Source organism: Seriola aureovittata, chromosome 2 (assembly GCF_021018895.1).
Source record: "Seriola aureovittata isolate HTS-2021-v1 ecotype China chromosome 2, ASM2101889v1, whole genome shotgun sequence".
Classification (NCBI taxonomy): domain Eukaryota; kingdom Metazoa; phylum Chordata; class Actinopteri; order Carangiformes; family Carangidae; genus Seriola; species Seriola aureovittata.
In genome coordinates, this window is record NC_079365.1 from 24,058,664 (window position 1) to 24,081,896 (window position 23,233).

General features: G+C 40.9%; 1 protein-coding gene across 12 annotated transcripts in view; it reads right to left on the minus strand.

Moving 5' to 3' along the window:
- The window catches only part of rap1gapb (RAP1 GTPase activating protein b), a 94,643-nt gene that overhangs the window by 10,451 nt on the left and 60,959 nt on the right, over positions 1-23,233 (minus strand). For all 12 annotated transcript variants that reach the window (XM_056388227.1, XM_056388198.1, XM_056388217.1 and 9 more), the window contains 11 exons: positions 20,072-20,165; positions 10,599-10,646; positions 8,727-8,765; positions 8,453-8,638; positions 7,581-7,684; positions 4,574-4,652; positions 4,426-4,479; positions 4,224-4,307; positions 4,035-4,135; positions 3,453-3,582; positions 48-203 (listed from right to left, as the gene is read on the minus strand). In XM_056388227.1, coding sequence (XP_056244202.1) covers positions 48-203; positions 3,453-3,582; positions 4,035-4,135; positions 4,224-4,307; positions 4,426-4,479; positions 4,574-4,652; positions 7,581-7,684; positions 8,453-8,638; positions 8,727-8,765; positions 10,599-10,637 — 972 coding nt within the window. In that variant the 5' untranslated portion in view covers positions 10,638-10,646; positions 20,072-20,165. The remainder of the gene's footprint in view (positions 1-47; positions 204-3,452; positions 3,583-4,034; positions 4,136-4,223; positions 4,308-4,425; positions 4,480-4,573; positions 4,653-7,580; positions 7,685-8,452; positions 8,639-8,726; positions 8,766-10,598; positions 10,647-20,071; positions 20,166-23,233) is intronic.

Genomic DNA, 23,233 nt, shown 5'->3' on the forward strand with positions numbered 1-23,233 from the left:
GTCAGTCAGAGTATCTTGAGACGGTATTTTCTGTCCTTAGAACCAACCTTGTAGGTGACATTGTCCGTACATGTGTTCTCCACTTGCACCACCACATACGCATGCAGGAAGTTGGACTGGATCATGTCTGGTACAAAGGGCGTGTTCTCCTCCTGGAACACGATGGCCACAATGTCGTTGCCTATGTGCCTCTTCCTCTGCAGCTGGAGGGCACAGACAAACAAAACATAACAACAGCGGAAACATCTCAAATAACCAGTTAGAGAATCACAAACACACACCCGTCACAGAATCACTTCCAGGACTCGCACTCAGAGATTGACTGAGAGTAAATATAGTCCAAGCAGAGAGGTGGACTTGACTGTAATCCAAGAGCGCAACCTCTTCTCTGAGATGCATCACACAACAGTTTACACAACTATCAGCCAAAGGAATGTCTTGTAGCTATTCTTGCTAAGGATTTAACACTTCAGATAGTGTACCTCATGGGTGTGCCTGGCATCCATAAATGTATATACCGACCGCCCGTAAATCCACGTAATCTGCTTTTTCAATGTAGCCATGACATGCTGGAATAATTTAGGGTTTCACGTGTGCAGGTGGTGTGGAAATGAATAAATCTGAATACCAGTGGAAGTGCTGCAAAGTCACAGTTCTACAGATGGCTGATTGTCAGCAAACCAAATCAGGGCTGCAGAATGGCTGCACTTTTTCTTGTTGCCAATAGGCTTAAAGTTGCCAAAAGGACACTCATGCACTTGGAAGACGGAGCGACTGTGCCAGAGTAGTACATTTTTTATCCAAGCAATATCGTTTAAATGGCCCGGTGTTGCCAAGCATTAGGGACACCTTCTTCTTGTAATGAAATATGAATTATGTTGTCAGCTCATTATCTTTTGCTAGGAACTCTGACTTAAACAGGTCACAAGTTTCCATAAATATCTGAGAAGATATGACTTTCCTTTTTTTTTTAAATTTATTAAATGAAAATGTGACAAAATATGCATAGTTAGGACTTCGCAGTAGTCGGCATGAATTTTCTGTAATGTCATTCGGAATTCAGTAAAATACTTGTAAGTGGATATCAGAATGCCAAAATAAATTCTGTTGAGCCATGCCAAATGATTCTTATCACGAAGACACTGTGACCTAAATCACTCCACAGCATGTAGGTAGAAGCAGATCCATCAGATCTTACAAACAGATCCAGTTTGGTGAAAAAAAGAAATTCTCAGTCAAAAATATTCTCAGTGCAGATAGTCCCTGCAAAAATAGACCCATCTCCCATGTTCCTCCACAGTAAGAGCCTCAACGCTCTGATGTTTGCTCTGCAGCAGCACGCGTTGATTACCCTTCGTCAGTCATCAGGCTGTTTAACGCGCTAAAGTACAGCCTTTTAACGAAGCTACTTCACACCTGTTGAGCTGAAGTGTTAAGTGGTGCTGCTCCAATTGTGTGCAAACTATAGTACAGCAAATATTCATTCTGGGATCCATAGATGATTCTTTTCCAGTTAGTCAAATTACTTTACATCCTCTCTCTGTTAAAGCCAGTCTGTTTGTTCGCACGAGAACAATCAACCATCTGTTTCAGGCCTTTGCAAGTTTTCATAATTTGCTGATACCATATGAGCCAGAAATATGCCAGAAATATGAAATAAATGCCCACATAAATGGAAAATGTTTTCTATTGTTCAAAGGGAAAGAGTCCAGCCTTCATTTATCAAATATCTGCAAATGTTTACATGAAAAAAGCGTTTAATAAGCCATGTAATTGCACGAGATATCTGATCTCAGCTTTTCTAAACACTGAAAAATAACACACGTTTTAAGAGAAAAGTGAGATTACAGTTTGATAGACATAAATGAACAGCAGGTCCTTTGTGTAGAAAATTAAATCTCCCAACCAAACCATATTCTGTTCAGACCTGGCATGTCTTGAGTGACCACTTGTGATTGGATCTCACTTCCCCGCTTTAGACCTCCATGCAAATAAACAGGTATGCGTTGTTGTTTTCAGCCAGTCCAACTGACAGACCGCCTCCGAATTTGGTCTGAGTGATCGGATCTCAAATGCGTCTTCAATGCGTCTTGGGTGCATTCACACACCTGAACTTAGAGATGTCCACTGGTGATAGGATCACCCGAGACGGATATTAATGCCAGGTCTGAACAGGGTCTGTGTGATCCATTTAATAATGAAATTCAGGTATCCAGGTTACTACTGTAACCAAGCTTATTAGCTGTTAGCTTTAATATTTATTCACACAGTGGCTTTCTGAACCCAGGTAGCTGAATAACATTCATTCTCTGTGCAGATGGACAGCCAAACTACAGCGTCACCACAGACAGTTAAGACTCAAAAACGAACTCAACAAGTGTGTCACTGCATTGAGACACTTGACATCTGTCATTCTGTATATTTCTGCTCAAATCTGATCTGACTGCATAAATCCTGCACTTTCTCCTTCCTGGAATAAAGCTCTGCTACTATGGGTGCACCTTGCCTCATGGATCATCTGATGTTGGTGTTGTTCGTGTCCCCTGTTTCTCTTCATGTACTGTACATGGTCTGTCTGTGCAGGGTTACTATGGTAACAAGATTCAAACCACTCTAAGAGACAGTAACTTAGCACTGATGCACCTCACTGCAACATGGCATCAAAGAGATGAAGGTCTTGAGCCACAAATCAACAGAAGAGAAACTTCAATGCCAGAATAAGAGACACTGAAATGTTGGTGGAAATAGGAAAACTTCAAAACTGATATTTCTCTATGAGGTCAGGTGAGGACAGCCAACCTGCAAAACCTAATTACATTCTTAGCAAATCCCTGCTGACTTATGTCTGTGCTGAGAGTTAGATGAGAGGATTGATTCCACTCTCATGTTTGTATGATAAATATGAAGGTAGAGACAACATGCTGGTTAGCTTAGCTTAGAATAAAGACTTAAAATTAGTTTTTGTATGGAATAAAAAAATGAGATAATGTTAATTAGTGAGATTTAGACGTGCTGGTAGACAGATTTAGTTTGTTTCTCGGCCAGGCTACTTGTTTTTTTTTTTTTTTTTAATAATCACCTGCTGGTTCCAGCTACAGATTTATTGTTCACATATGAGAGTGGTTTTGATCTTCTCATTCAAGTCTCTGCAAGAAAGGGATCAAGCGTATTTGCACAAATGTCAACGTATTGCTTTACCTAATGGTTTAAGCTTTTGCCCTGCACCTCAGGGTTAGGATAATAATTACAGATTCAAATGATTCTCCTTGCTTCATGAGCGTTAACTTAAAAGACCTATATCTGGATTTTACAGCCCCTGACCCATGAACTGCCCCTGCAGCCAAACATGTGGTGGAGTCACAAGGAGGGGCCTCTACAAATCAATTAGTGAAAACTGTCCTGAAGAGACAAGTTAGTTGCTGTGATCATTAGTCGCTGGAATGTCTCTATACCTGCTGTGAGTCTCCCTCTGTGTAAGGCAGCTTGGTGGACACATGGAACATAATCTCCTTGTTATGGAAATTTGTGTAGACCGATTCTATGCCTGTCTGCCCATGAGTGACATCCAGCCCACCGCGAAACCTGGAGAAGAAAAGGACAAGCAGAGAGAGGAGAGGTAAGGGCATAGGCAAGAACAAAAGGAGAGAGAATAAAAGAAGCATAAGAGAAGAAAGAATGAGAAGGAAAGTCAAGGAGAGGATTGAGGTGAACAGCTGAGAGGAGGACAGAAGAAAGACAAACAAAGTGGTGTTAGGAGTGGAAAACTGATGCGTGCCTTCCGAGCTGCTGGTACTTCCACGCTCCATCATCGAGGGAATGCCAAAGGCACTTCTGCCTACTCAATCACAACGTAATATCAGGGCCCCTGAAATCGCTTTTTCAGGGTTTTATTTAAAGCTTTACTCTGACCAATAGCAAAAGTGATTGCTGGCCTGTTTCTAAGATGACATTAAGTAGATACAGTCAATCAACTGAAAGTGCCAAAATCTGCTGCTGTGAAAACCGAAAGAAATTGAATTGAAAAATGTCCAAACCCTTTAAAGTCATGAAGCTCAATCTTCTGGCCCAGAAACTCCAAGAACTCGACAAAGGCAGGACTTTCTTCCATATTCCCAAACAGCTCCTCCTCTGATGTCTGTGAGGACAAAGCAAAGGACATGTTCAGGAGTGACACTTGACTTCAAAAGGAAAGATCAGCAGCCGCGTCCTTGAAGTGCACTCACCTGGCCGAACTTTTGATAAATAACTCCAAACTTGAAGTTGTTGCTGATCACGTGCTCATCAAAGGTGACAATGAGCCTTGATGCCTGAGGAGGAGACGATAAGAAAGTTATAGGTCAGGTTCACGGAGCTGCAGCGTTGGTTTAGCAGGAAGCCAGAGAGAAAGTGATATTTCACAAAGTCACAAAGAGGATCAGTGCCTACCTTTGGGTAGAGGACAGGGAAAAACCTATCCACATTTACTTCTTCACAAACAAGCTAAAAGTGAAAAGGTACATTCAGAATTTTTAAATTTTGAATGTATACTGAAATACTTTTTGACAATACATCCTGCATGATAACAATTGCCTACCTTGGCCATTTGAACCACGTTGGGGAACTCGGTAAGGCAGGAAATGGGAATCACATCATGGTGGGTTTTTAGCTTTGTGCTGGAAGGCAAACAGTTTGAAAAGTCAAAGTTCTATTTGTAATGCAAAGCAATTCTTCTGCTTTAATGGTTTCTTTCTTTGTTGCTTGGCATTCATGCAGGTGAATAGAACATTCAAAGGAGACCTTTCTTATAGAAGCTGCGTGGAGTTGACAGTATAAAAGTCTTTACACTTGACGTGTTTGAGACGAGATTGCCTGGGAGAGGGTTGAATTTGTCCATCATTACTTTTCTAAGGGGGGGTCACTGCTCTATCAAAGAGTTGCAATAAACAACACTGTGAAAACCGTACACATACTGAGTGGTACAATGGGTTCAGAAAATCTGAACAACTTATAGTAGCTCACATTGATCGTGGTGGGATTCTACAAAGAATACTTCAAAATTTGCTTATTGACTCTCTCGCTGAGAGTTACTGTAGATCAAAAGACCTATTGAACCTTATATCAGGCCAAAGTCCACCTACTGAAATCTTTAAAACTCACATGTATTTGGAGGAGCTGGACAGATGATTTGGAAAGGTGCAAACCCCTCCCTCAAACAACAATTTTCCAATCACAGCACCAACAAGGTGCTAAGCCTGCGGTGCTGTGTTGAAGTGACCTGCATGCAGCTGTAGTGAGAGCAATAATCTGTACTTCATGACTTTTGAGAGTGGTGTCTTCTTTCCCTAGACTTTCCAAAGTCAACACCTCAACAGCAAACCTGTAAGGAATTGATTAAACTCTATGTTACGCTCCAATGTAAGCTACACTCATTAGCAGTCACAACAGTGACTAAGCACAACCTCCAAAGTACAGTTAAAGGTTAGGAAAAAAAAAAAAAAAAAAGGTCCCATTCATGGAAGCCGGTCCAGGACGTCTTTATGAGTTTAGTGTGACGTGTCCTGTTTTTTAATGGGCTTTTATTGTACAGAGATAACATGACACTTGCCAAACATACCTGTTAGTACTCGTCTAAAACCTTTTGTCTCTTAACATTAAAATTGAAAACTGTTTGAAAACACAAATATGTAAGACATGCAGCAAAACATGTTTATATTAGAATATAATAACTCCTTGGTTTTGGACTAGAGTGCATTACCAGAACAATCACTCTTATTTAATCTATTAAGTGTTTTTTCCTGAGACATGGAGCTTTAGCCTCAGTTATTTAACGCGATATCATCTATGCAGCTGTCAAGTGTGTATTCTATAGGGCTGAAAACTTAATCGAAATATTATTTAAATTGCAGTATGGCCAAGAGCAATATCCAAATTGTAGGAGCTGCAATATTTTTGATAATGCTAAAATGTATCTCAGCTTACCATAAATGAATAAAATGTGGTGATTAACCGGCCGACACAAGGTACAGAACCCAGCAAAAATCACATCATCAAAATACATAAATGACCAGTCCCACTGAACTCGTGATATATATATACATATCTCAATCAAATTCAGTTCTTATATTCTAGACCTCTTTTACAAGATTCTTATTTTGCAACAAGTCTGGAAACATTAAAAAGTCAGCCAGAGGCAGCAATGTTAGCTTAACTAGTTAGCTAGTAAAAATAACAACAATCTTCAGCTAGAAATGAGAAGCTTACTTTTGTCTAATCTGTTGTAAACTGCTTGTGTGTATGAGAGCAGAAAGGTGTAGCAACAGTGACTAAGGAAAGTGAGGCTTGGAAAATGGTCAGTTTATACTGTATTTCTAAAAACCTAACAACCTGTGATCCTTATGTACACTAAACAATATAACTTGGAGTTTTTACAGTGTGCGGGGCGGTAACAATAAAATATAAAAAGATTATGACTAATCATGTAGGTCTCTTACAGATGGACTGTGAGTCAGTGACTGTGACGGCACCAGCTGAGGCGACTGAGTTAGACTGGGATGACGGAGTGACTGTGGGTGGTGCACACCCACTGGAAAACATCACTATGTGAAATAAAGTAGTGGGCAGAGTGACTGTTACCTTGCTACACACTCATCCGTTCTGAAGCTCCATTAACAAAGAGGGTGTGCGACTATCAAACCTTTAGTGGAGTCTCTCGGGAGCTAAATTTAATTCACAGGTTACTCGGTGTGTCGAGTTCTGCCTCTCTTCCCCTCATCTCTATTTAGCAACTAGCAAAGGAGTAGAGGATTTCAGTGAGCGAGCACGAGTTTGGGTGATGGTGGGAGGCTTGTACAACATAGATGAATAGTGTGCTGATGGTTAAGTAGTTTGTGGCACAGTTTCTAAAGTCAACATTTCTAAAGAGAAGCTCGAGTGTTTATGCTGCATCGCACAAATATTTTAACACTTTTATTTCTCCTCACATTATTGAACTACTCCCACAACATAACACTGACTGACACAAACCTCTGCTGACATGTGTTTTGTTGTGTTTTTATGGATATAAAAGCTGCACCTTTTACAAATCTACAACAGCATTATCATTTAAAAATATGAACTGAATTACTTAATCGGTTTATTCATTATACTAATTATTCTCTTAATAAAGTACAAGAACAAAACTTTTTTTGGGTCATTTATTGTTGCATAGCAGCAGGTTATGACGAGCAGCACAAGTGAAGGTTATTTTTTAACCTCGCTCTGTCTTATACGTAAATCGTTAGAGAATTGAGAATTGAAAATCTTCCTCTGTGTCATTTTTGCTAGACCTAATGCTTTTCTTCAGAAAAGTGGGAAATACTGTATATGGAAAGGTTCTGTTTGGGAGAAGCTTATGACATGGATATCTGAAGTCAGAGTCAAGAAAAGGGTGTTTTAGAGACAAAGGCAGAAAGAGAGAAGCAATGAAAGGGAAAGGGGTATAAAAGCAAAGAATAACTGCAAGGGATTTTGCAATGGAGGGGACTGCGATCAACAAGCGAGAAAAAAAAAAAAAAAAAAGGGAGAGAAAACAGGTCAGAAAAAAAGATAATAGGAAACTGTACCGAAGCATCAAGCGCAGATGCTCTTGATCCCCAATGACATCATACTTCATGGAAAAGACCAAGTGGCCCAGGGCAGCATCCATGGTGTAATAATTAAAATGTTCCTGGGGGCAGATAAGCAGAAGACACTTTAATGCAAGGATGAATACTCCTCCAGCAGCTGACAGGGGGTGGCACACTGATAAAACAAAGAAGAAATGGAGAGGGGTGAAGAGAGTAATAGTCTTCTAATTAAAGAAAGTGCTTGAACTGCCCCTGAAGAAAAGGTGTGAAACAAGGAACAATGTACCAGTTTTTATATGAATCTTATTTTGAATGCACAACTGCTTAATGTATATACTGAATTTTTAGTTTAGCGATGTGTTCTACAGTTTGCTTTCATTTAAAAGTTGTTCTAGGGGAACACAGAGAATTAAATGTTCATCTAACTAATGTAATTATATACCAACTGCTTTCAAATGTCTCCATCTTTTTCCAAGATGTGCGCCTGAAAATTGTCCAAGTGGTTGTACAGGTGATTGAATGTTTAATAATGCAAACACAGATGATCACAAACGAACCCACGCACAAACTATAAAGATTTTCTTCTTTGGTCTTTTGACATAATGTTTAAACTTTTACTTGTTTAAAGAGAAATGAGCTAATGCTACACATACAGTTTTTTTTTTTGAAACATTTTATTTCAAAACAGATATTAAGATTATATGTAGATTATTAAAATAGGCAAGTAGATTTAAGAAAATGGAGTAAAGTGACCTTTCCCCTAACCCACATGTATATTTTAAGATGCTACTATTTATATATTAAACCAAGATTGATACTTTCGCAAAAAGAAAGAAAACCAGAAAAAAAACCCTTTTTCCAATCTTCACCTTGCCCATGAATTGCTTCCTGTATATCTTGGCGGTGCTGTTTGTCTCCAGTTTTATGTGGGAGGTAGGACAGGGGGGTTGATCTGCTTCTGGTGGGTCTTTGGGCTCATGATTGGTCCCCTCAATCCAGTAGCCTCCAAACTGTGGCAGCAGGATCAGCGGAAAAGGGCTCCTGCGACCCAGAACCTGACGGTGATGGCAATTTAGTGTTACAGTTCTCGACATCTATAGAGTATATATACTGTGTCGTGTGCGGACAGTACGCGGTATGTACCTCATGAACGCTGGGATAAGGGATGTAGTCCTCTTCTGTCTGCAGGGAGGGAAACGAAGATGAGTCCAGCTGACAAACAGCCGTTTCTAGTCATACTTTCAGTTTTTGGTTCTTTGAAGAAAATAACAATGAGAATAGACACTGACAGAATTTTAACTACAGTATTGTGCAGTTCCATATTTCTCACAGTTATTTTTCTTAACCTGCAAAAATGACAGAGGCCACATTAACGGCCTTTCTGACAAAGGCCATATCTCTAGTGCATACATAGCCCTTTTTTCTTGTACTCGCTCTGTTCTAACTGCTCCTGCTGTTATTATTGACAATCCATTTAAACTTTGCTGTCCTTTAGTAAAAGCATACCTGCACTTGTTCCATTACAAGTTACTGGCTATATGTAACAGGAGTGAAAGCAAGAACAAGAACAAAAGAGCAAGTTTTTGTTTTATATGCAACGAAAGTGAAAGTCAGAGTCCTTTTCATGAAAACCTTTCCAATGATACTGCATTATTAGCAATTGTAGCTACCATGGAGATGGCATTAAAGGAAAGGTCAGAGGATCACCAAAGTGATGAAGACGTATCCTCTGGGCTCCATGGATGTCTGTACCAATATCTTGGCAATCAGTCCAATAGTTGTCGAGACATTTCACTTAAAACCAATCATGTCAACCTCATGGTGACGCTACAGAAAAACTCAGGGATTCACCAAAGTCACTGGGCTTTGTCTTCGTGGGACCATGAACGTCTGAAATTTCTTGGTAATCTATCCAATAATTAGCTCAAGTTAGGGTGAAAATGGTGGACCGACTGACCAGTAGAATAACATCACCATCCATGGAGCAGCTAGGGTGACTAAAAACTGGCGTTTAGGTTAGGGGAAGAAACCGATCTCCACTGTAGCTGCATTATATTGTCAACAAGGAAAATATAAAACCAAACAACAAAACTGTCCCAGAAATGCAGAATATATTTCTGTCCACATACTTCTGTGTAAATTTGTTTTTGTGCTAAGTTAAACCCATGAGCTCTAATTAAGGGAAACCTAATTGCTACAAGACACAATCAGAAGGCCCTTTTCTTTTTCAACATTGCACCACTGCTGTGCATAAAGCGAGGTCCATAAAGAAATAGCTATTTAAGAATTTGACTTTGACATGTACTGCCAACTGGGAGCAAGCCCAACGTCGGTGCCCAGCATTACTAGTGCACTTGTGGCTGAATGGAAACAATTCCCTGAAGCCAAGCTTAAACATCCTGCGGACAGCCTCCCCAGCTGCATTGAGGCCGTTATAGCAGCAGATTAAAGCTCATGCCTCTGGAATCAGACATTTGTCTATCTCACATGGACAACCTGTCAGGTGTCCGCATACTTTTGCCCATTCAGTGTACTTCACTGGTAGCTAATTTATTGTGTGTTGCCTTTATAGCAATGTCTTTTAATAATTCATGCCAATAGATTAGTAGAACCATGCTTTACATCAGCCTTCATGTTAATCTTTACCTCAAACTCCCAAACCACATTATATAGATGTGAGGTTAGCCAACCCCTGACCAAGGAACCTGTGGCTGTTGTCAGCAATAAATGGTTTTTATGTTCCTTTCTCTGATGATTACATCTATTGGGTGACCTTTCTGACTCCAGACCTCCTGCTGAGACAATCTCCCACTCTTAAATACCCCGTGCATTAGCCCGTCTAGGGAATAGGACAGCAGAGGATTTTGCCGTCCCAGTACCCGTTGAGTTCCTAACCCAGTCGGTGAGCACCCTAAAGCCTGTCTGACAGCTGATAAGGAAAGGTTTATAACTCTGCCATTACGGATGCTTTACCAGACTGTGGCATATGAGGAGATGTGACGATTTGCAACTCACTTTGAGGGGGGGAGGGAGGGGGCATCTCTGCTCATCCATTCTGCAACCCTGTGGAGAAAAAGAGAGAGAGAGAGAGAGAAAAAAAAGACAGGATACTGAAGGAACAGGTGAAATATCTGCAACACAGGATCACATGTGTGAAAATGTACACAAGGGACACAGAACATTTTTGATTGTCAAGTTGCATGAAATTTCTTGTGCAGTATGAAAGTGAGTGAGCCCTTGTGCTAATAATCCATGTTTACATAACACAAACTAAATCACCAGATGGGCTGCAGAAAGAGGAAGTATAGATGAGCGATATCTTAGAGGCTGTAGCACATTGCAAAAGATAAGCAGAAGTCCATGAGAACATAAAGTCACACTGCAGATATCATTAACCACAGCTCCACTAACGGCCCATGAAATGCCAAAACAGGACTTTCCATCTACTCTAACTATTCTAATTCTTTTAACTCATAACTACTGACAGTTCCCAGAGCACAGAGAGAGACGAGTAACAAAAGCATTACCCATCAGTCGCCCCTTTGTGTGGAATACCCTGCAGCGAGATTTGAAATGTATCAAGTTTGATGCATATTTTTTTAAGGTCTAAGGAAGTTGAATCAAATGGAAATTGGAAATGCTTTCATTAAATTCATTCTTTGAAGACTCCTCCGCTGCTTCTGTTTCTCCTTCCCTCCCTCATTCTCTTTGCCTTTTTATGAAGAATATGCATCACTAATTATAAAGTGCTGTTGTTTGCAACAGTAGTCGTGTTGCCTCTGTGTTGTTCAGGTGCTTAACAACCAACAGCAAACAAATCAAAAGTGGTTTTGAATCTGACGAAATATCCGCAAGTTTCCTGCATTAGTAATAGGTATCTGTACGCCTACACATTGTGCCTTTTACGCCTTTGATTCTTCCTTATTTCCAGAGCTACAGCATCAGAAAAAAAGTTGTTTTTCAAAACCTGAATAATTTTTTAATGCCAGCAATATTCTATGCTTCCACCGAAGATATTATCACAGTACTCTATTCAGATTTAAATGGTGCTTCCAGTGTTTCAGGGTCATGACAAGTTGACCCTTACACAGCAATGGTGAAGCTAAAAGGTCATTTCCATACAGTCTTTGACCACTACAGAAGTGCATGCATGAAATAAAAACAATACCTTTTGTCAGTACAGACAATTTATTCAAGATCAAACGAAAGAAAGAAAAAGATCTATGTTATGATACAGTTAAAAGGGAAATTTGTGAAGGCCTGTAGTGTCAAAGACAGTCTCAGATCAAAGTATCTGTTTAAACTCCGTTGATCTCTCCAGTGGCTTACTCAGAATCTACTGTTCTTGCTTCTGGTTCATGTAACTGTGATTGAACATCACCGGCTACAAAACAAACTACGTTCCTACAAATCTACCTCAGCATATTGAAAAACATAACAACATTTCACACATCTGATGACACAGACAAAACTACCCAGCTGTGAAGAGAAAACACAAAAGGCTCTGTTCAGCACATTCAGAAGCATCAGGTTTCTAAAGTCAGCCTGAGGGTGTCCCTGCTGCAAATATGTATATATAAAAAAAAAAGGGATGCGTGGACACACATATAAAAGTGTAACAGTAACAGAGTTGCGAGCTGGAATACAAAAATAGCAGAGAAACGTGAGCCTCAAAATAGAAGTAAATGGAAGTTTTATGTCCAAAGCGAGTGAAGTTTCAGAGGAGAGCGTTTGATTAAAGCCTAAAAGGAAGTGAGGACAAAAGGCAGATCCAGGGGGGGACAACTTACTGTACCTGCATTCTCTCGATCATGGCAAACAGGTCTGAGGTCTGGGTGAGAGAGACGACACAGATCCAGAATGGGACACGGCTGTGAGAGTTTGTAGAGCAGTGCTGATATTGCTTTCCCTGTGGTCTTCACTCACCCTCATACATCTCTGCTCACTGAGAAAGCTTGCTGTGCAGTCTCAAGACACAAGACCGCACACTGGAATCTCTGACACCCCCAATTCCATATTTCACTACGACAGCCCTCCTTTTCTAATGCATCCCCCACCCGACTTGACACTACTCTCACTGAGGCTCCATTCAACGCCAGGAGAATCTTTCCTCCACGCTTGAAGACAAACACGCCGTAAACAGGAAACTGAGCCTCAGAGCTCCATGGTGCTTTTCTCTGTTGCTACAGCCAACAGCTCATCTGACTGTGTATAATGGCCAAATTAACTGGAAGACACTCTGGTTTTGATGTCTGAAATAGGCAGTGACATTAGCGTGCCAATGAGACACACTTAACCTATCAGGTAACAGGCAAATACTGAGTCTTCAAAGCAGGAAATAAAGCTAAATTGACATGGATGGTCTCGCAACTAGATTTCAAGTCAACCGTGGATTACTCTTGATGTTTTGTAATAACCATGTGTTCAGGTGGTGTATTGATACCTGTGCTGCAGGCATGAATCCAGCTACTGGATTTATAATTACACCTTGCGCTACCCATGCACTACCAATTAGCAGAGGGGCTGGTACAGGCCAAAGCGGAAGAAAAAACCCACTGCTATTGCATTTCCTATTATTCTTATTTCCAACCTGAGATGAAGGAGGGGGTGGATCGCCGTGGCCCTTACAGCAGTGCTTGTTGTGGGGTGAACCCTCTGTTCACCATGTAACAGAAGTGGACTGAAGTGCCAAGCCGATGTTTCCACATGACAGCTTAGATTTACTGAGGGGCACTGCAGGGCTTGCTAAACACACACACACACACACACACACACAAACACAAGCACAAACACACAAACAAGAGCATACACATGTGCATGCGTATAAACATATTCACACATGCCTGCACTAAAACATACTTGTAAACTTAAACGCATATTATCACCACCCATAAAAAAAAAAAACGCTCACACAAGAACACACACACACCTGACCCTGACCTAGTAAAGCCAAAGGTGCAGCCTCAGTCTATTGTTGCATGTGAAAACAAACAGTGCCATATGATATTCAGGGAGATACTGCTCTCCTCACTGCAAAACAAACATCAACAAACATTGTCCTACGCTGACCAGATTATCAGCGAACCACACAGATTCCACAGAAACCACATCAGTGCCGACTCTCTCATGAGAAAGAAGTGAAACAATGGACTGCTGGATGGATGTGCTCCTCCAGTGCAGCAGAACATGAACCACACATAGTTATACAGTATGTTCTCATAAAAATAGCATCATTTAAGAGTCAAGTAATTGTAATTTGCATGCTATCAATAGGTCAAAAAAAACTACACAGACAGTACACAGTTTCTCTCAATACATAGTTGATTTTCTTCCGTACATGGCTCTGACATATAGCGACAGTGGAGCATTGATCCGTCTTTACAATGTAAAAACTCTATCTACTGGTCTACAACAACAAGCATACTGTATATATCTATGTCTCTAAGCCTCCTTAAGATTTGATAAAGCAAGAGTAACTAGAGCAAAAAGAATCTCTCACTTCAAAAAGTAAAAAATACTCACATCACTGAGGCACCGTCTCTTGAGAAAGGGCTTACCGGGGGGGCTGCTGAGCAGTCCATCCAGTAAGACATTCTTAGCTATCCTGAGCTCAGTCATCATTCCAATAGTACGTATACAGGCAAGCTGACAAGAGCGAGGGTGTCGATGTCACCGTCAGCCACAAGGAGAGAGGTGAGATTGACAATGACACTTCACATGTACTGTCGCTCAGGCAGTAATGTAGGAGGACAAACTTGACGGCTATCAGAATCCATACATCTATGTGTGAGGTAAACGCATGTGGTGAAATGTGAGATTATCATTTCCCTTCCTTCCTCTTTTCATTCCCCCCACCCCACCCTCCCATAGACACACACAGCTGTTCTTTAGGAAGTAGGAGAAAGGGAGGAACAATGTCTCTCCCCTCCCTGTGTGCTCTGCACAAATATCTTCTCTTTTTAATGCACACGCGCACACACACACACACACACACACACACACACACACACACACACACACACACACACACACACACACACACACACACACACACACACACACACACACACACACACACACACAGATACACACACAAAATGGTATAGTTCTCCTTTTGGTTATATCACAATATGAGACTATTCTCTTCCCCTTTTCTTTTCATCTCAGATTTCTCAAGCCTTCGTCTCAGAAACACTTGTCCTCATCCCAACACACAGAGGGGCAACCATAAACATAAAAACGGGTCAGTGTGGGCATTTCTTTTTACATCTCAGATGATAAATGACAAACCTAGAAAGTTGCATAATTTTTTACAGTGTATGTTTCCCTGTGTTTTGCATCACATGTTGAGAAGTAGGTTAATTATATCTGCAGTGCTCTTATAGACTGTAAATGCGGATTATGAGCCGTTTGCCATTTGCTTCTATTTCTGTACAAGGAAACAGGGAGATTTTCAACTCACTTCCTGATGAGACATTTTTGCAATCAATGCTTAATAACTTCAGCTAGCTGTCATAAATGAATGAGAAAAGTTAATAAATGAGTGGTGGCATCTGGCACTTTTCACTGCATTGTGTCCTTGGTAAAACAACAATGTGTTATCACTTCCACCAGGGGAGATATGTGAAACAATCAAGCAGCCCAGATGCCACAGCCTGATTTTGACTTAGCCAAACTTCAGCGCCTCAGAATATCATCTGTACATAGTCACGCACGGGTATGACATGGGAGCATAAGAGATAGTGAGAGACAGGGGAGGAGAAGGAGAGATAAAAAGACGAAGGAAGCACTGTGGGATGAAAGAGGAACCGTCGTTCTGTGAAAGCAGAGTCTTTTCTGTGCAGCTCTCTCCATCAGGCGCGCCTCCAACATCAGTTATCAACAAACATTGACCTACTTCTAAAAAAAATAAATAAATAAAAAAATACTGCTGAAAGCTTTCAAGAGGACAGATTCTACCCATATATGTTAAGTGTTTTTCATTTTGCAATAGAAGATAAGCACGGTCAGCTAATCGTCTGCATTGATTTCCCTTGAGGAAAATCAATGGTAAAGTACACACAAGGAGGAGAGGTTACATGGTTTGAAGAAAAAGTGCACAAAATATGGATTTTGTACAAATAGAGGAAACTTTCAGGCTATTTAAACACAGTCTCATCCTGAGGTTACATTTCATTGCTGGCTGTCAGTTTACTCTGGTCCAGACTGGCTTTAGCTAAATGCCAAACTACAATCTGAGAACATTTACAGAAGAAAGCTGCATACTAATTACTTAATTACCAGATAATCACTTATAATTGTTCTATGATGGCAAAATTTGAACGAGATATTAATTACTTTTTCAGATCCAAAATATGAGCACTGACACTGTGTCAGTTAAAAAGCGTACGGACTGTGAAGCTGCATTGGTGAGTGCCACATTTCACCTCAAGCTGTTAGGAAGGTCAAGGGCTGTTGTACAACCCTGCTTGGTTTTGGTGACTACAGTATGTGGTGTGATCTAATCAAAGTCCTTGTGGGCATAAGGTTCAAAACGCTTTTTTCCCCACCAGTTATACTAATACTATGCATGCACAAGGTGACACAACACAATTGGCTTGATATTGGCTGCAGACGATTGGCTGTTTCGGCGGAGGGCGGGATATATGGCATTATGGATATTCTATTCAGGATCAATTAAGTGGTTTGTCTCCTCCCTTATGATGTCTCTGATCTTATGGAACAATATATACTGGAGAAGCCCAAGGCCAGCAATAAACAAGTGCAAGTCATCACAGGTTTGACTGTGAAGCATCTGCGAGGGACTTTCAGATTTCATGTGCTTTTAGACTGCTCACCTCAGGCATCAGAGACAATATGGAGCTGCTGCAGTGAACGCATCATCACTGTTTGAATGCCTGAGGGGTTGAGAGCTACACACAACTCTTTCTCTCTAAGTTGATTACCAGCAATTGCAGCGTGTGCGCCTATGGAAGTGAGGTAGTGAGAGTGCGTGACTGACTGATCAACTGATTCGCTGATGGACTGACTGACTTGGCTGAATGGATGAGTGAGTCAAGATACAGTCTGAGTGAATACATATGAGGGGCATTAATATCCGTGAACCACACAGTCCAGACATTTCTCGTGAAAACCTCTGAGTCCAGCACTTCATTAACTCCTCACATACAGACACCTATTTAAATTTCCACAGACAAACTGCCAATGATTTGCATCCAAAGCAATATCTCCATCCCTCCATTTATGCTTTGTGGTTTAGCTGCACCCTCAAAGGAAATACAGTAGAAATGGAAAACTAAACTTCAAAGAGAGTCAATCAGTGGGCGCGGAAGCCCATCATTTCAGCCAGAGAAAATCTATCGGGGGCCATTCATCAGGTCTGCCTGTAGAGACTAGGCTGACCTTGCTGTGGCCACCGGTGCTTGGGAGACACAAATGGAGTTCACGCGGATTCCTCTCCCACCCTGTCAGAAGAGCTGGTTGATTGCCACACATACAAAAGATTAAGGTCTACTGAACCGCTGCTGAGTTTTCTGTATGCTGAGACTGTCTTTTAAAAGCAGTGAACAATGATTTTATAAAAAGAGGCGCTCTGACTCCCTGGAACAGAGAGCACCTGTTGCTCTTTGATTTACATCTGTTGGCCATTTGTATCTGTGATGCATTATTATCACTAAATACCTTATTAACGACTTCAGGAAGCAAAACCTTGAACTTTCAGCATAAAGCTGCTGAATCCATTAGTATCCTTGTGTTACTGCTGAACTTACTGCTGAGCAAGTTCGTGAAATAATCACAAGAGAGCTACATCAATTTAGCACTGCACTGCTATAACATTGCCAGACTCATAATAGACAGAAAAAAGGGATCACAACTGATGCAGGAGAAGCAGAGATATAATGTTTTTATTCTAAGCATTCTTCTTTCTTGTCAAAACTTACCTACAATGCATCTTGACCGCCCACAATTCACTCTGAGATATGGGTATATTTTGCAAGTAGTGGCTAATGTGGCCTCAAGCCTCTAGCATCCAGCAGGGATGAGGAGTGGGCTACAGAAGTCTGGTAAACTCACTTCCTTCTAAGTCTGCGCCCTCAAATTATTTTCAAGCGTGTAGTCCTCAGACCCAACTGATGCTGAGGCAATTAATGACTTTGTGCAGCTCCATCTGGAGCTGAAATATGAGAGTTTGAAGCACGAAGCACATGTATGGATCCTCATACACAGATGAATATCTGACTTTGTTTGAAAAGGGACTCCTGTGTTGTAGTCGGACTTGGAGACAACACTGTAAAAACCTTCAGACTATCAGCTCTGATCACATCATTATAACACATTGAAGCACTGTGTCTGACTTGCATGGAAGTAACTCTTCCGTAGTAAGAAGACTTAAAACACAGGTAGCATCTCTGTAGCTACGTCTATGTGCAAAGGTTACACAGCAACTTACAGGCCAATATAAGTGTTTGCAGCACCTAAAAATTTGGGATACTGTACAATACTTCATGTGAAGTCTTCTTGGATTTTCTCTGATCCAGACTCCACTATATGAATTTGTCTTAATTCCTTGTATCAGCCCTGTTCTATTCAGAAAGACTTAATTACCTAAAGAGCTTTTCACTTCAACCACTTGCAATTTCCGCAGCAATAAGTGTTTCCGTCTTGTCTCAGCTCTTGGATTTTGCAACCCCACCGTCTGCAACCTCTAACCCTATATACCTGTGTGTACTACACACAATCCATTTTGGCAAATGCAAACTAAAGTTTGCTAGAAATCTCACTTGTGACATTATAAAATCATTAGGTCTAGGACACAGCATTTAAAAACAAAAACAAATGTATCCCCAGAAGTCTATTCTTTGCAGATCCATATAAAGCTACATATTATTAATCCCTTGCAAATTGGAATACCAGTACATGTGTGACAAAAATAACACCAGTGTGCCTCCCATGGTATGTATTAGAGAGGAGCAACTGCTGTTTATCTATATTTGTCACAGAAGCCTGTGACAGAGGGCACAGACTCTTCTGTCAGGAACCACAACAGCCTGCCAACTGTGCTAGCAGGGGTGGGGGCATCAGAGGCACCTTTCACCTGGGTGTAGAAGCGAAAGGATTTGGTGAATGAAAAAAGAAGAAGGAAATGGATGAGGACTTAAAGCACAGATGATATGAGGGTAGGGAACGGACTGGTAACACTATTTCAGTGCCAATGGTTACTCCATGTACGGGGCTCATGCCTCTGGGGATCGCTCCAAACACTGATCTCTCCTATCACTTTAAAGAGTCAGGCTGATGTTACTCTATATTTTCTCTTACTGTCAACAAATATCATGAAAAGCTCAAAACCTACAATGTGTCTATTTCTCAGTCATTTCCACAGTCCCTGTCTGTAGCACTGAAGATGATTTTTAATGGGGCAAAACTATTATACTTTCATTTGTGTGTGTGTGTGTGTGTGTGTGTGTGTGTGTGTGTGTGTGTGTGTGTGTGTGTGTGTGTGTGTGTGTGTGTGTGTGTGTTCAGCGAACATGACTCAATCATTGTACTGAGAAATGCATGTTAAAAACCTGAATGTATGACTGACTGAGCCAACCTTGCCATGAGTGAACAGCTGTTTTTCTTTTGTTTGCCTGGCAGTATATAAAAGCAAGACACCCCAGAAGTCTCATCACACTGCATCTGTAATTGTCTGACAACGATCTGACTCTAGACTGAAGATTACCCGCTAGCAGCAGTCTCAAGAAGATTCAGGGAAAGTTTCACTCTGACAAACGGAGGACAGGATCCCGCCTGACGCCGGACGCAGGCGGTGGACAGCGGACGCTCCATCTATTTTGATAAGTGAGTACGCCGTAGTCTTTAGAGAGCAACCGTGTTAGGGTCTTCTATTCATGCTGCGTGAATTAAAGAGATTTGATTCATCACGCCGCATCTGTAATTCTTCAGAGGACTGGCAACTCTCGACATTCAAGAAGAATTTCTTTCACAATTGTCTGACTTTTTTCTTTAAATGAACAATTTAGGATACGGATTGGGAATAACTGAAATCCATTTGTGTCTACATCATCCTTCATTAGGCAAATATCCTCAACAGACCTTTTTAACAGCGGATATTTTTGGCTTGTCATAACAGGAAATGCACAGGTGCGGCTAATAACATTAGTAATTAATGATTCAATTTTACCAGTAAGCCATGCTGCTCACCAACCCTGTACAATCTCAGAAGTCTGGAACATGAAAACCTAAATGAAATGTGGCCATGATTGATGTTACTAAAGTGGGTTCAAGGTTTTTCAATAGCGAGGTGCCCATATGACAGAAGAGCTGGTATATTGGTGCAGATCGTTCCCATGGCTGTGACATGTCAAGATATCTCTTTTTCTAAAAAGCTGAAAAAATTGCAAAATCATTCTTTGATTTTAGGCATGTTAAAAATTCTCAGGTTCAGATTCAGAGAGCAGCAGCAGGTTGAAGTCTCACATTACCTTTGAAAGTGAGGGAAGAAGAAATGGAGGTTGGGAGTGTACTAGTGGGGGCTCTACTTCATCAGAGATACGAGGAATCCTTCCATCTTGTTTCCTGTGAGTCAGAGAGGATGTAGGGGTGGGGAGAGAGAGGGAGAGAGAGAGAGTGAGAGAGAGGTTAAGTAGCCTTAAGCTGAGTTTCTCATTTAGGCAATAAAAGAGCAGGAAAAGGTCTGTAACACAATTGATTCATCCCATTGAAGAAAATCATTCAGCTCTTACTACAATGACAATGGTGCAATTATTTCGCCACAGTATTTCTTCAGTCAGGAATAAAACAAAAACTTCCTGTAATTTGTGTGTAGCTTGCCTGCAGTTTTTGCTCTTACAGTAGCCATGTTGAAAGCAATGAGATTAGTGTGATTAGAGGTGAGACAGTGAAACAATAGATCAGGAGAACGGCACAGATGAGGAGGGAAACTGTAGAAGTGAGGGAGAACAAAGAGAAAATTGATACAAAGCAGAAGAAGAAAGGAAGCTCAGCTTTCATCTCTTAACCCGCTGCCCTCGCCTCTCTTCCGCTGTTCCTCTCCGCCTCTTGTCTTCTCTGTGTGATTGGAGTGAATTACCAGTCTGACCAGGATTCTGGTCACAGCATATTACTTCACACTTTGTCTCACACAACAGTCAGTTGCTAGAACTGGCAGTCCGTCTGTGCACGCATCCTGCTCGCAAACCTGCAGCAGAGTGCATTTCTAAACGCTGCTCAGGAGCGAAAGAAACACAGAACATGAGCTTAAACCTTTGCTGAGTGAAAATTGGTGGAGGCTTGTGCTCCAACACTCACACATTCCCTCCATTCTGCCATCCTGGCGCACAACACGGCGGTTTGAAGGTGGAGAAGTTGATATACTATCATTTACAGAGTGGTCTTTCTTCTGCAACACAGCCCATTATTGGATGTTGTAGCTCTTCCTATCTGAGAACACCTTGCTGATTACAGCTGGGGAGAATCTGTAAGTCTGAGTAAACAGAGCTGCACTTTCGTGACAACAGACTGCTGACCTGGAGTTGCGGTTCAGAGATCTATTTGGAACAGAGCAGAAACACTGTTCTTTGTTCCCTCTGATCTCTGCTGAATCCTGGAAAATGACTTCCGCAGCATCCTCAGCTTCTCAGAACTGACATTTCACTAGAGCGTGAACTTTGTTACGTCTTCCACATAATGCAGCCAGAACATAAAGAAAAATAAGATGTCAAAGGCTGCTTCAAGCCAAGAATTATGTATTAAAATCTGCCGACAAAGAAGTGGCTTACTGAGCTTGTTTAGTAAGAAATCTGCCTATAGGAAGTGATGACACCTTGTTTAACTGTCACACTGTAGGAGCAATTAAAGGTCAAATATCAAATCTGAAACTCAAATTTCTCAAACACGCAGTTATGATTACACTAAATAAGATGTTGTTTTTGTTTTATGTCTGCAAATATAAAATCAGTTCCTTTAAATTCATTTTTCTTTACCTGCCTGCTGCTTTAGTGCACACACAGCTAACCCAAACCGCCCGTGTGGGACTTTCCCATATCCATAATGAAAAGCAAAGCACAAAGGTGCAGATCAATCTTGATTTATGAAGACTTAATGGACAGATGAAGGCTGCCTGACAACCTGCCACTTTCACTGTCAATGGCAGGCTTGGTGGCTCTCATCACAGAAGATGAAAAACATTTTGTGATTGTGTGTGTGTGTGTGTGTGTGTGTGTGTGTGTGTGTGTCTGTGTGTTTGTTGTGTTATGTTGATGCCCTCACTGCATTGATTTACAAGGCAGATAACAGAAATACGAAGGAGTAAATGCTAAATTTGACTCAGGGAAGGATTTCAGGCCGGCGTATTCTGACTATCACAGTGAGCACACATTATCAAATACCATCATCCTGACATATGACATGGTGATACTGTAAGATAGGGATGTATTAAGTCTCAAATCAAAGAGGAATATTCAGTAATTCATCATCTGCTGCAAAGGAGTCGCGGTGCACTGGTGCGGTGGATATATTGTTAGCATGCAAGGAGCGTGACGATACTTTATAGTCTGGACTGATAGGTTTTCACTGAGCTTATGTAAATATACATGTAGCTGCTCTATCACTCATTTCACTGGCTGCAATTCTGTCATTCTTTGTTATATTTTTATGATGTAGATTAAAAGAGGTGATAACAGTGATACAAAAAACAACCGCTTTATACCTTTCAGGTGTGTTTCAAAATAAGGGCTGCCATTTCCAAAATGCTTCACCTTTTGTATTGTGTGTATTTCTGTTTGTTTTTTTTTTTTTTTGGTTCATTGTGGAGTGACCAGTTCCCATGGTACTGTGACGCAATGTTGGCTGGGGGGCATTTCTAAATGAAATGCAACCATTATAAATCTTAATGTTATTACTCTCATTAATAAAGCAATTAATAAGTGATTAACAACCCCCAATGTCTGCAGTGACAAAGGCCCACTGTTCTAATATACTTGTAACAACTGTAACAGATGATTATTTCCATTACTTTTTAACTAACCGGACAGTTATTTTATCGATCGGTTGTGTAATCATTTGATCTATAAAATGGACTGAGAAATACCCATTACATGTTCTCTCTGAACAACAGTCCAAAAGCCAAAGATATTTAGTTTACTATCATAAAAGACTGAAAACTACAAAGGATTCACATTTGAGAAGGTAGAACTGGTGAATCTTTGCTAGTTTTGCTTTTTTAAAAATCCCTAAACTATTAATTGATTATCAAAATAGTTGCTGATTAATGTTTTTTAATCAGGTAACAGACTAGCTGACCAGTTATTTTAACACTAGATGCGATTGATATTAAAATGGTACACACATTTCCTCTCATTCCTTATGTGTGATGAACTGCAGTTTATATAAATGACAAACAAAATAATGAGTTTTGGGCCTGGAGGCTGACACAGGTCAAACCTGTGCACAGCAGCAGCAGGTGGCAGGGTCACCGTGTCTCTGACTGCCACACGGGAAGCACATCCCCAAGCCATGTTTATCTAACCAGTTTTAACAATGACAGAAAGGCTCCCTGTTGCCAAGCTGCCCACACATGATCCTGGGTAGAAAAGTTCATTTCGAAATCACATCTGATTAATTATTTGGATGCAGAGAAAAAATAG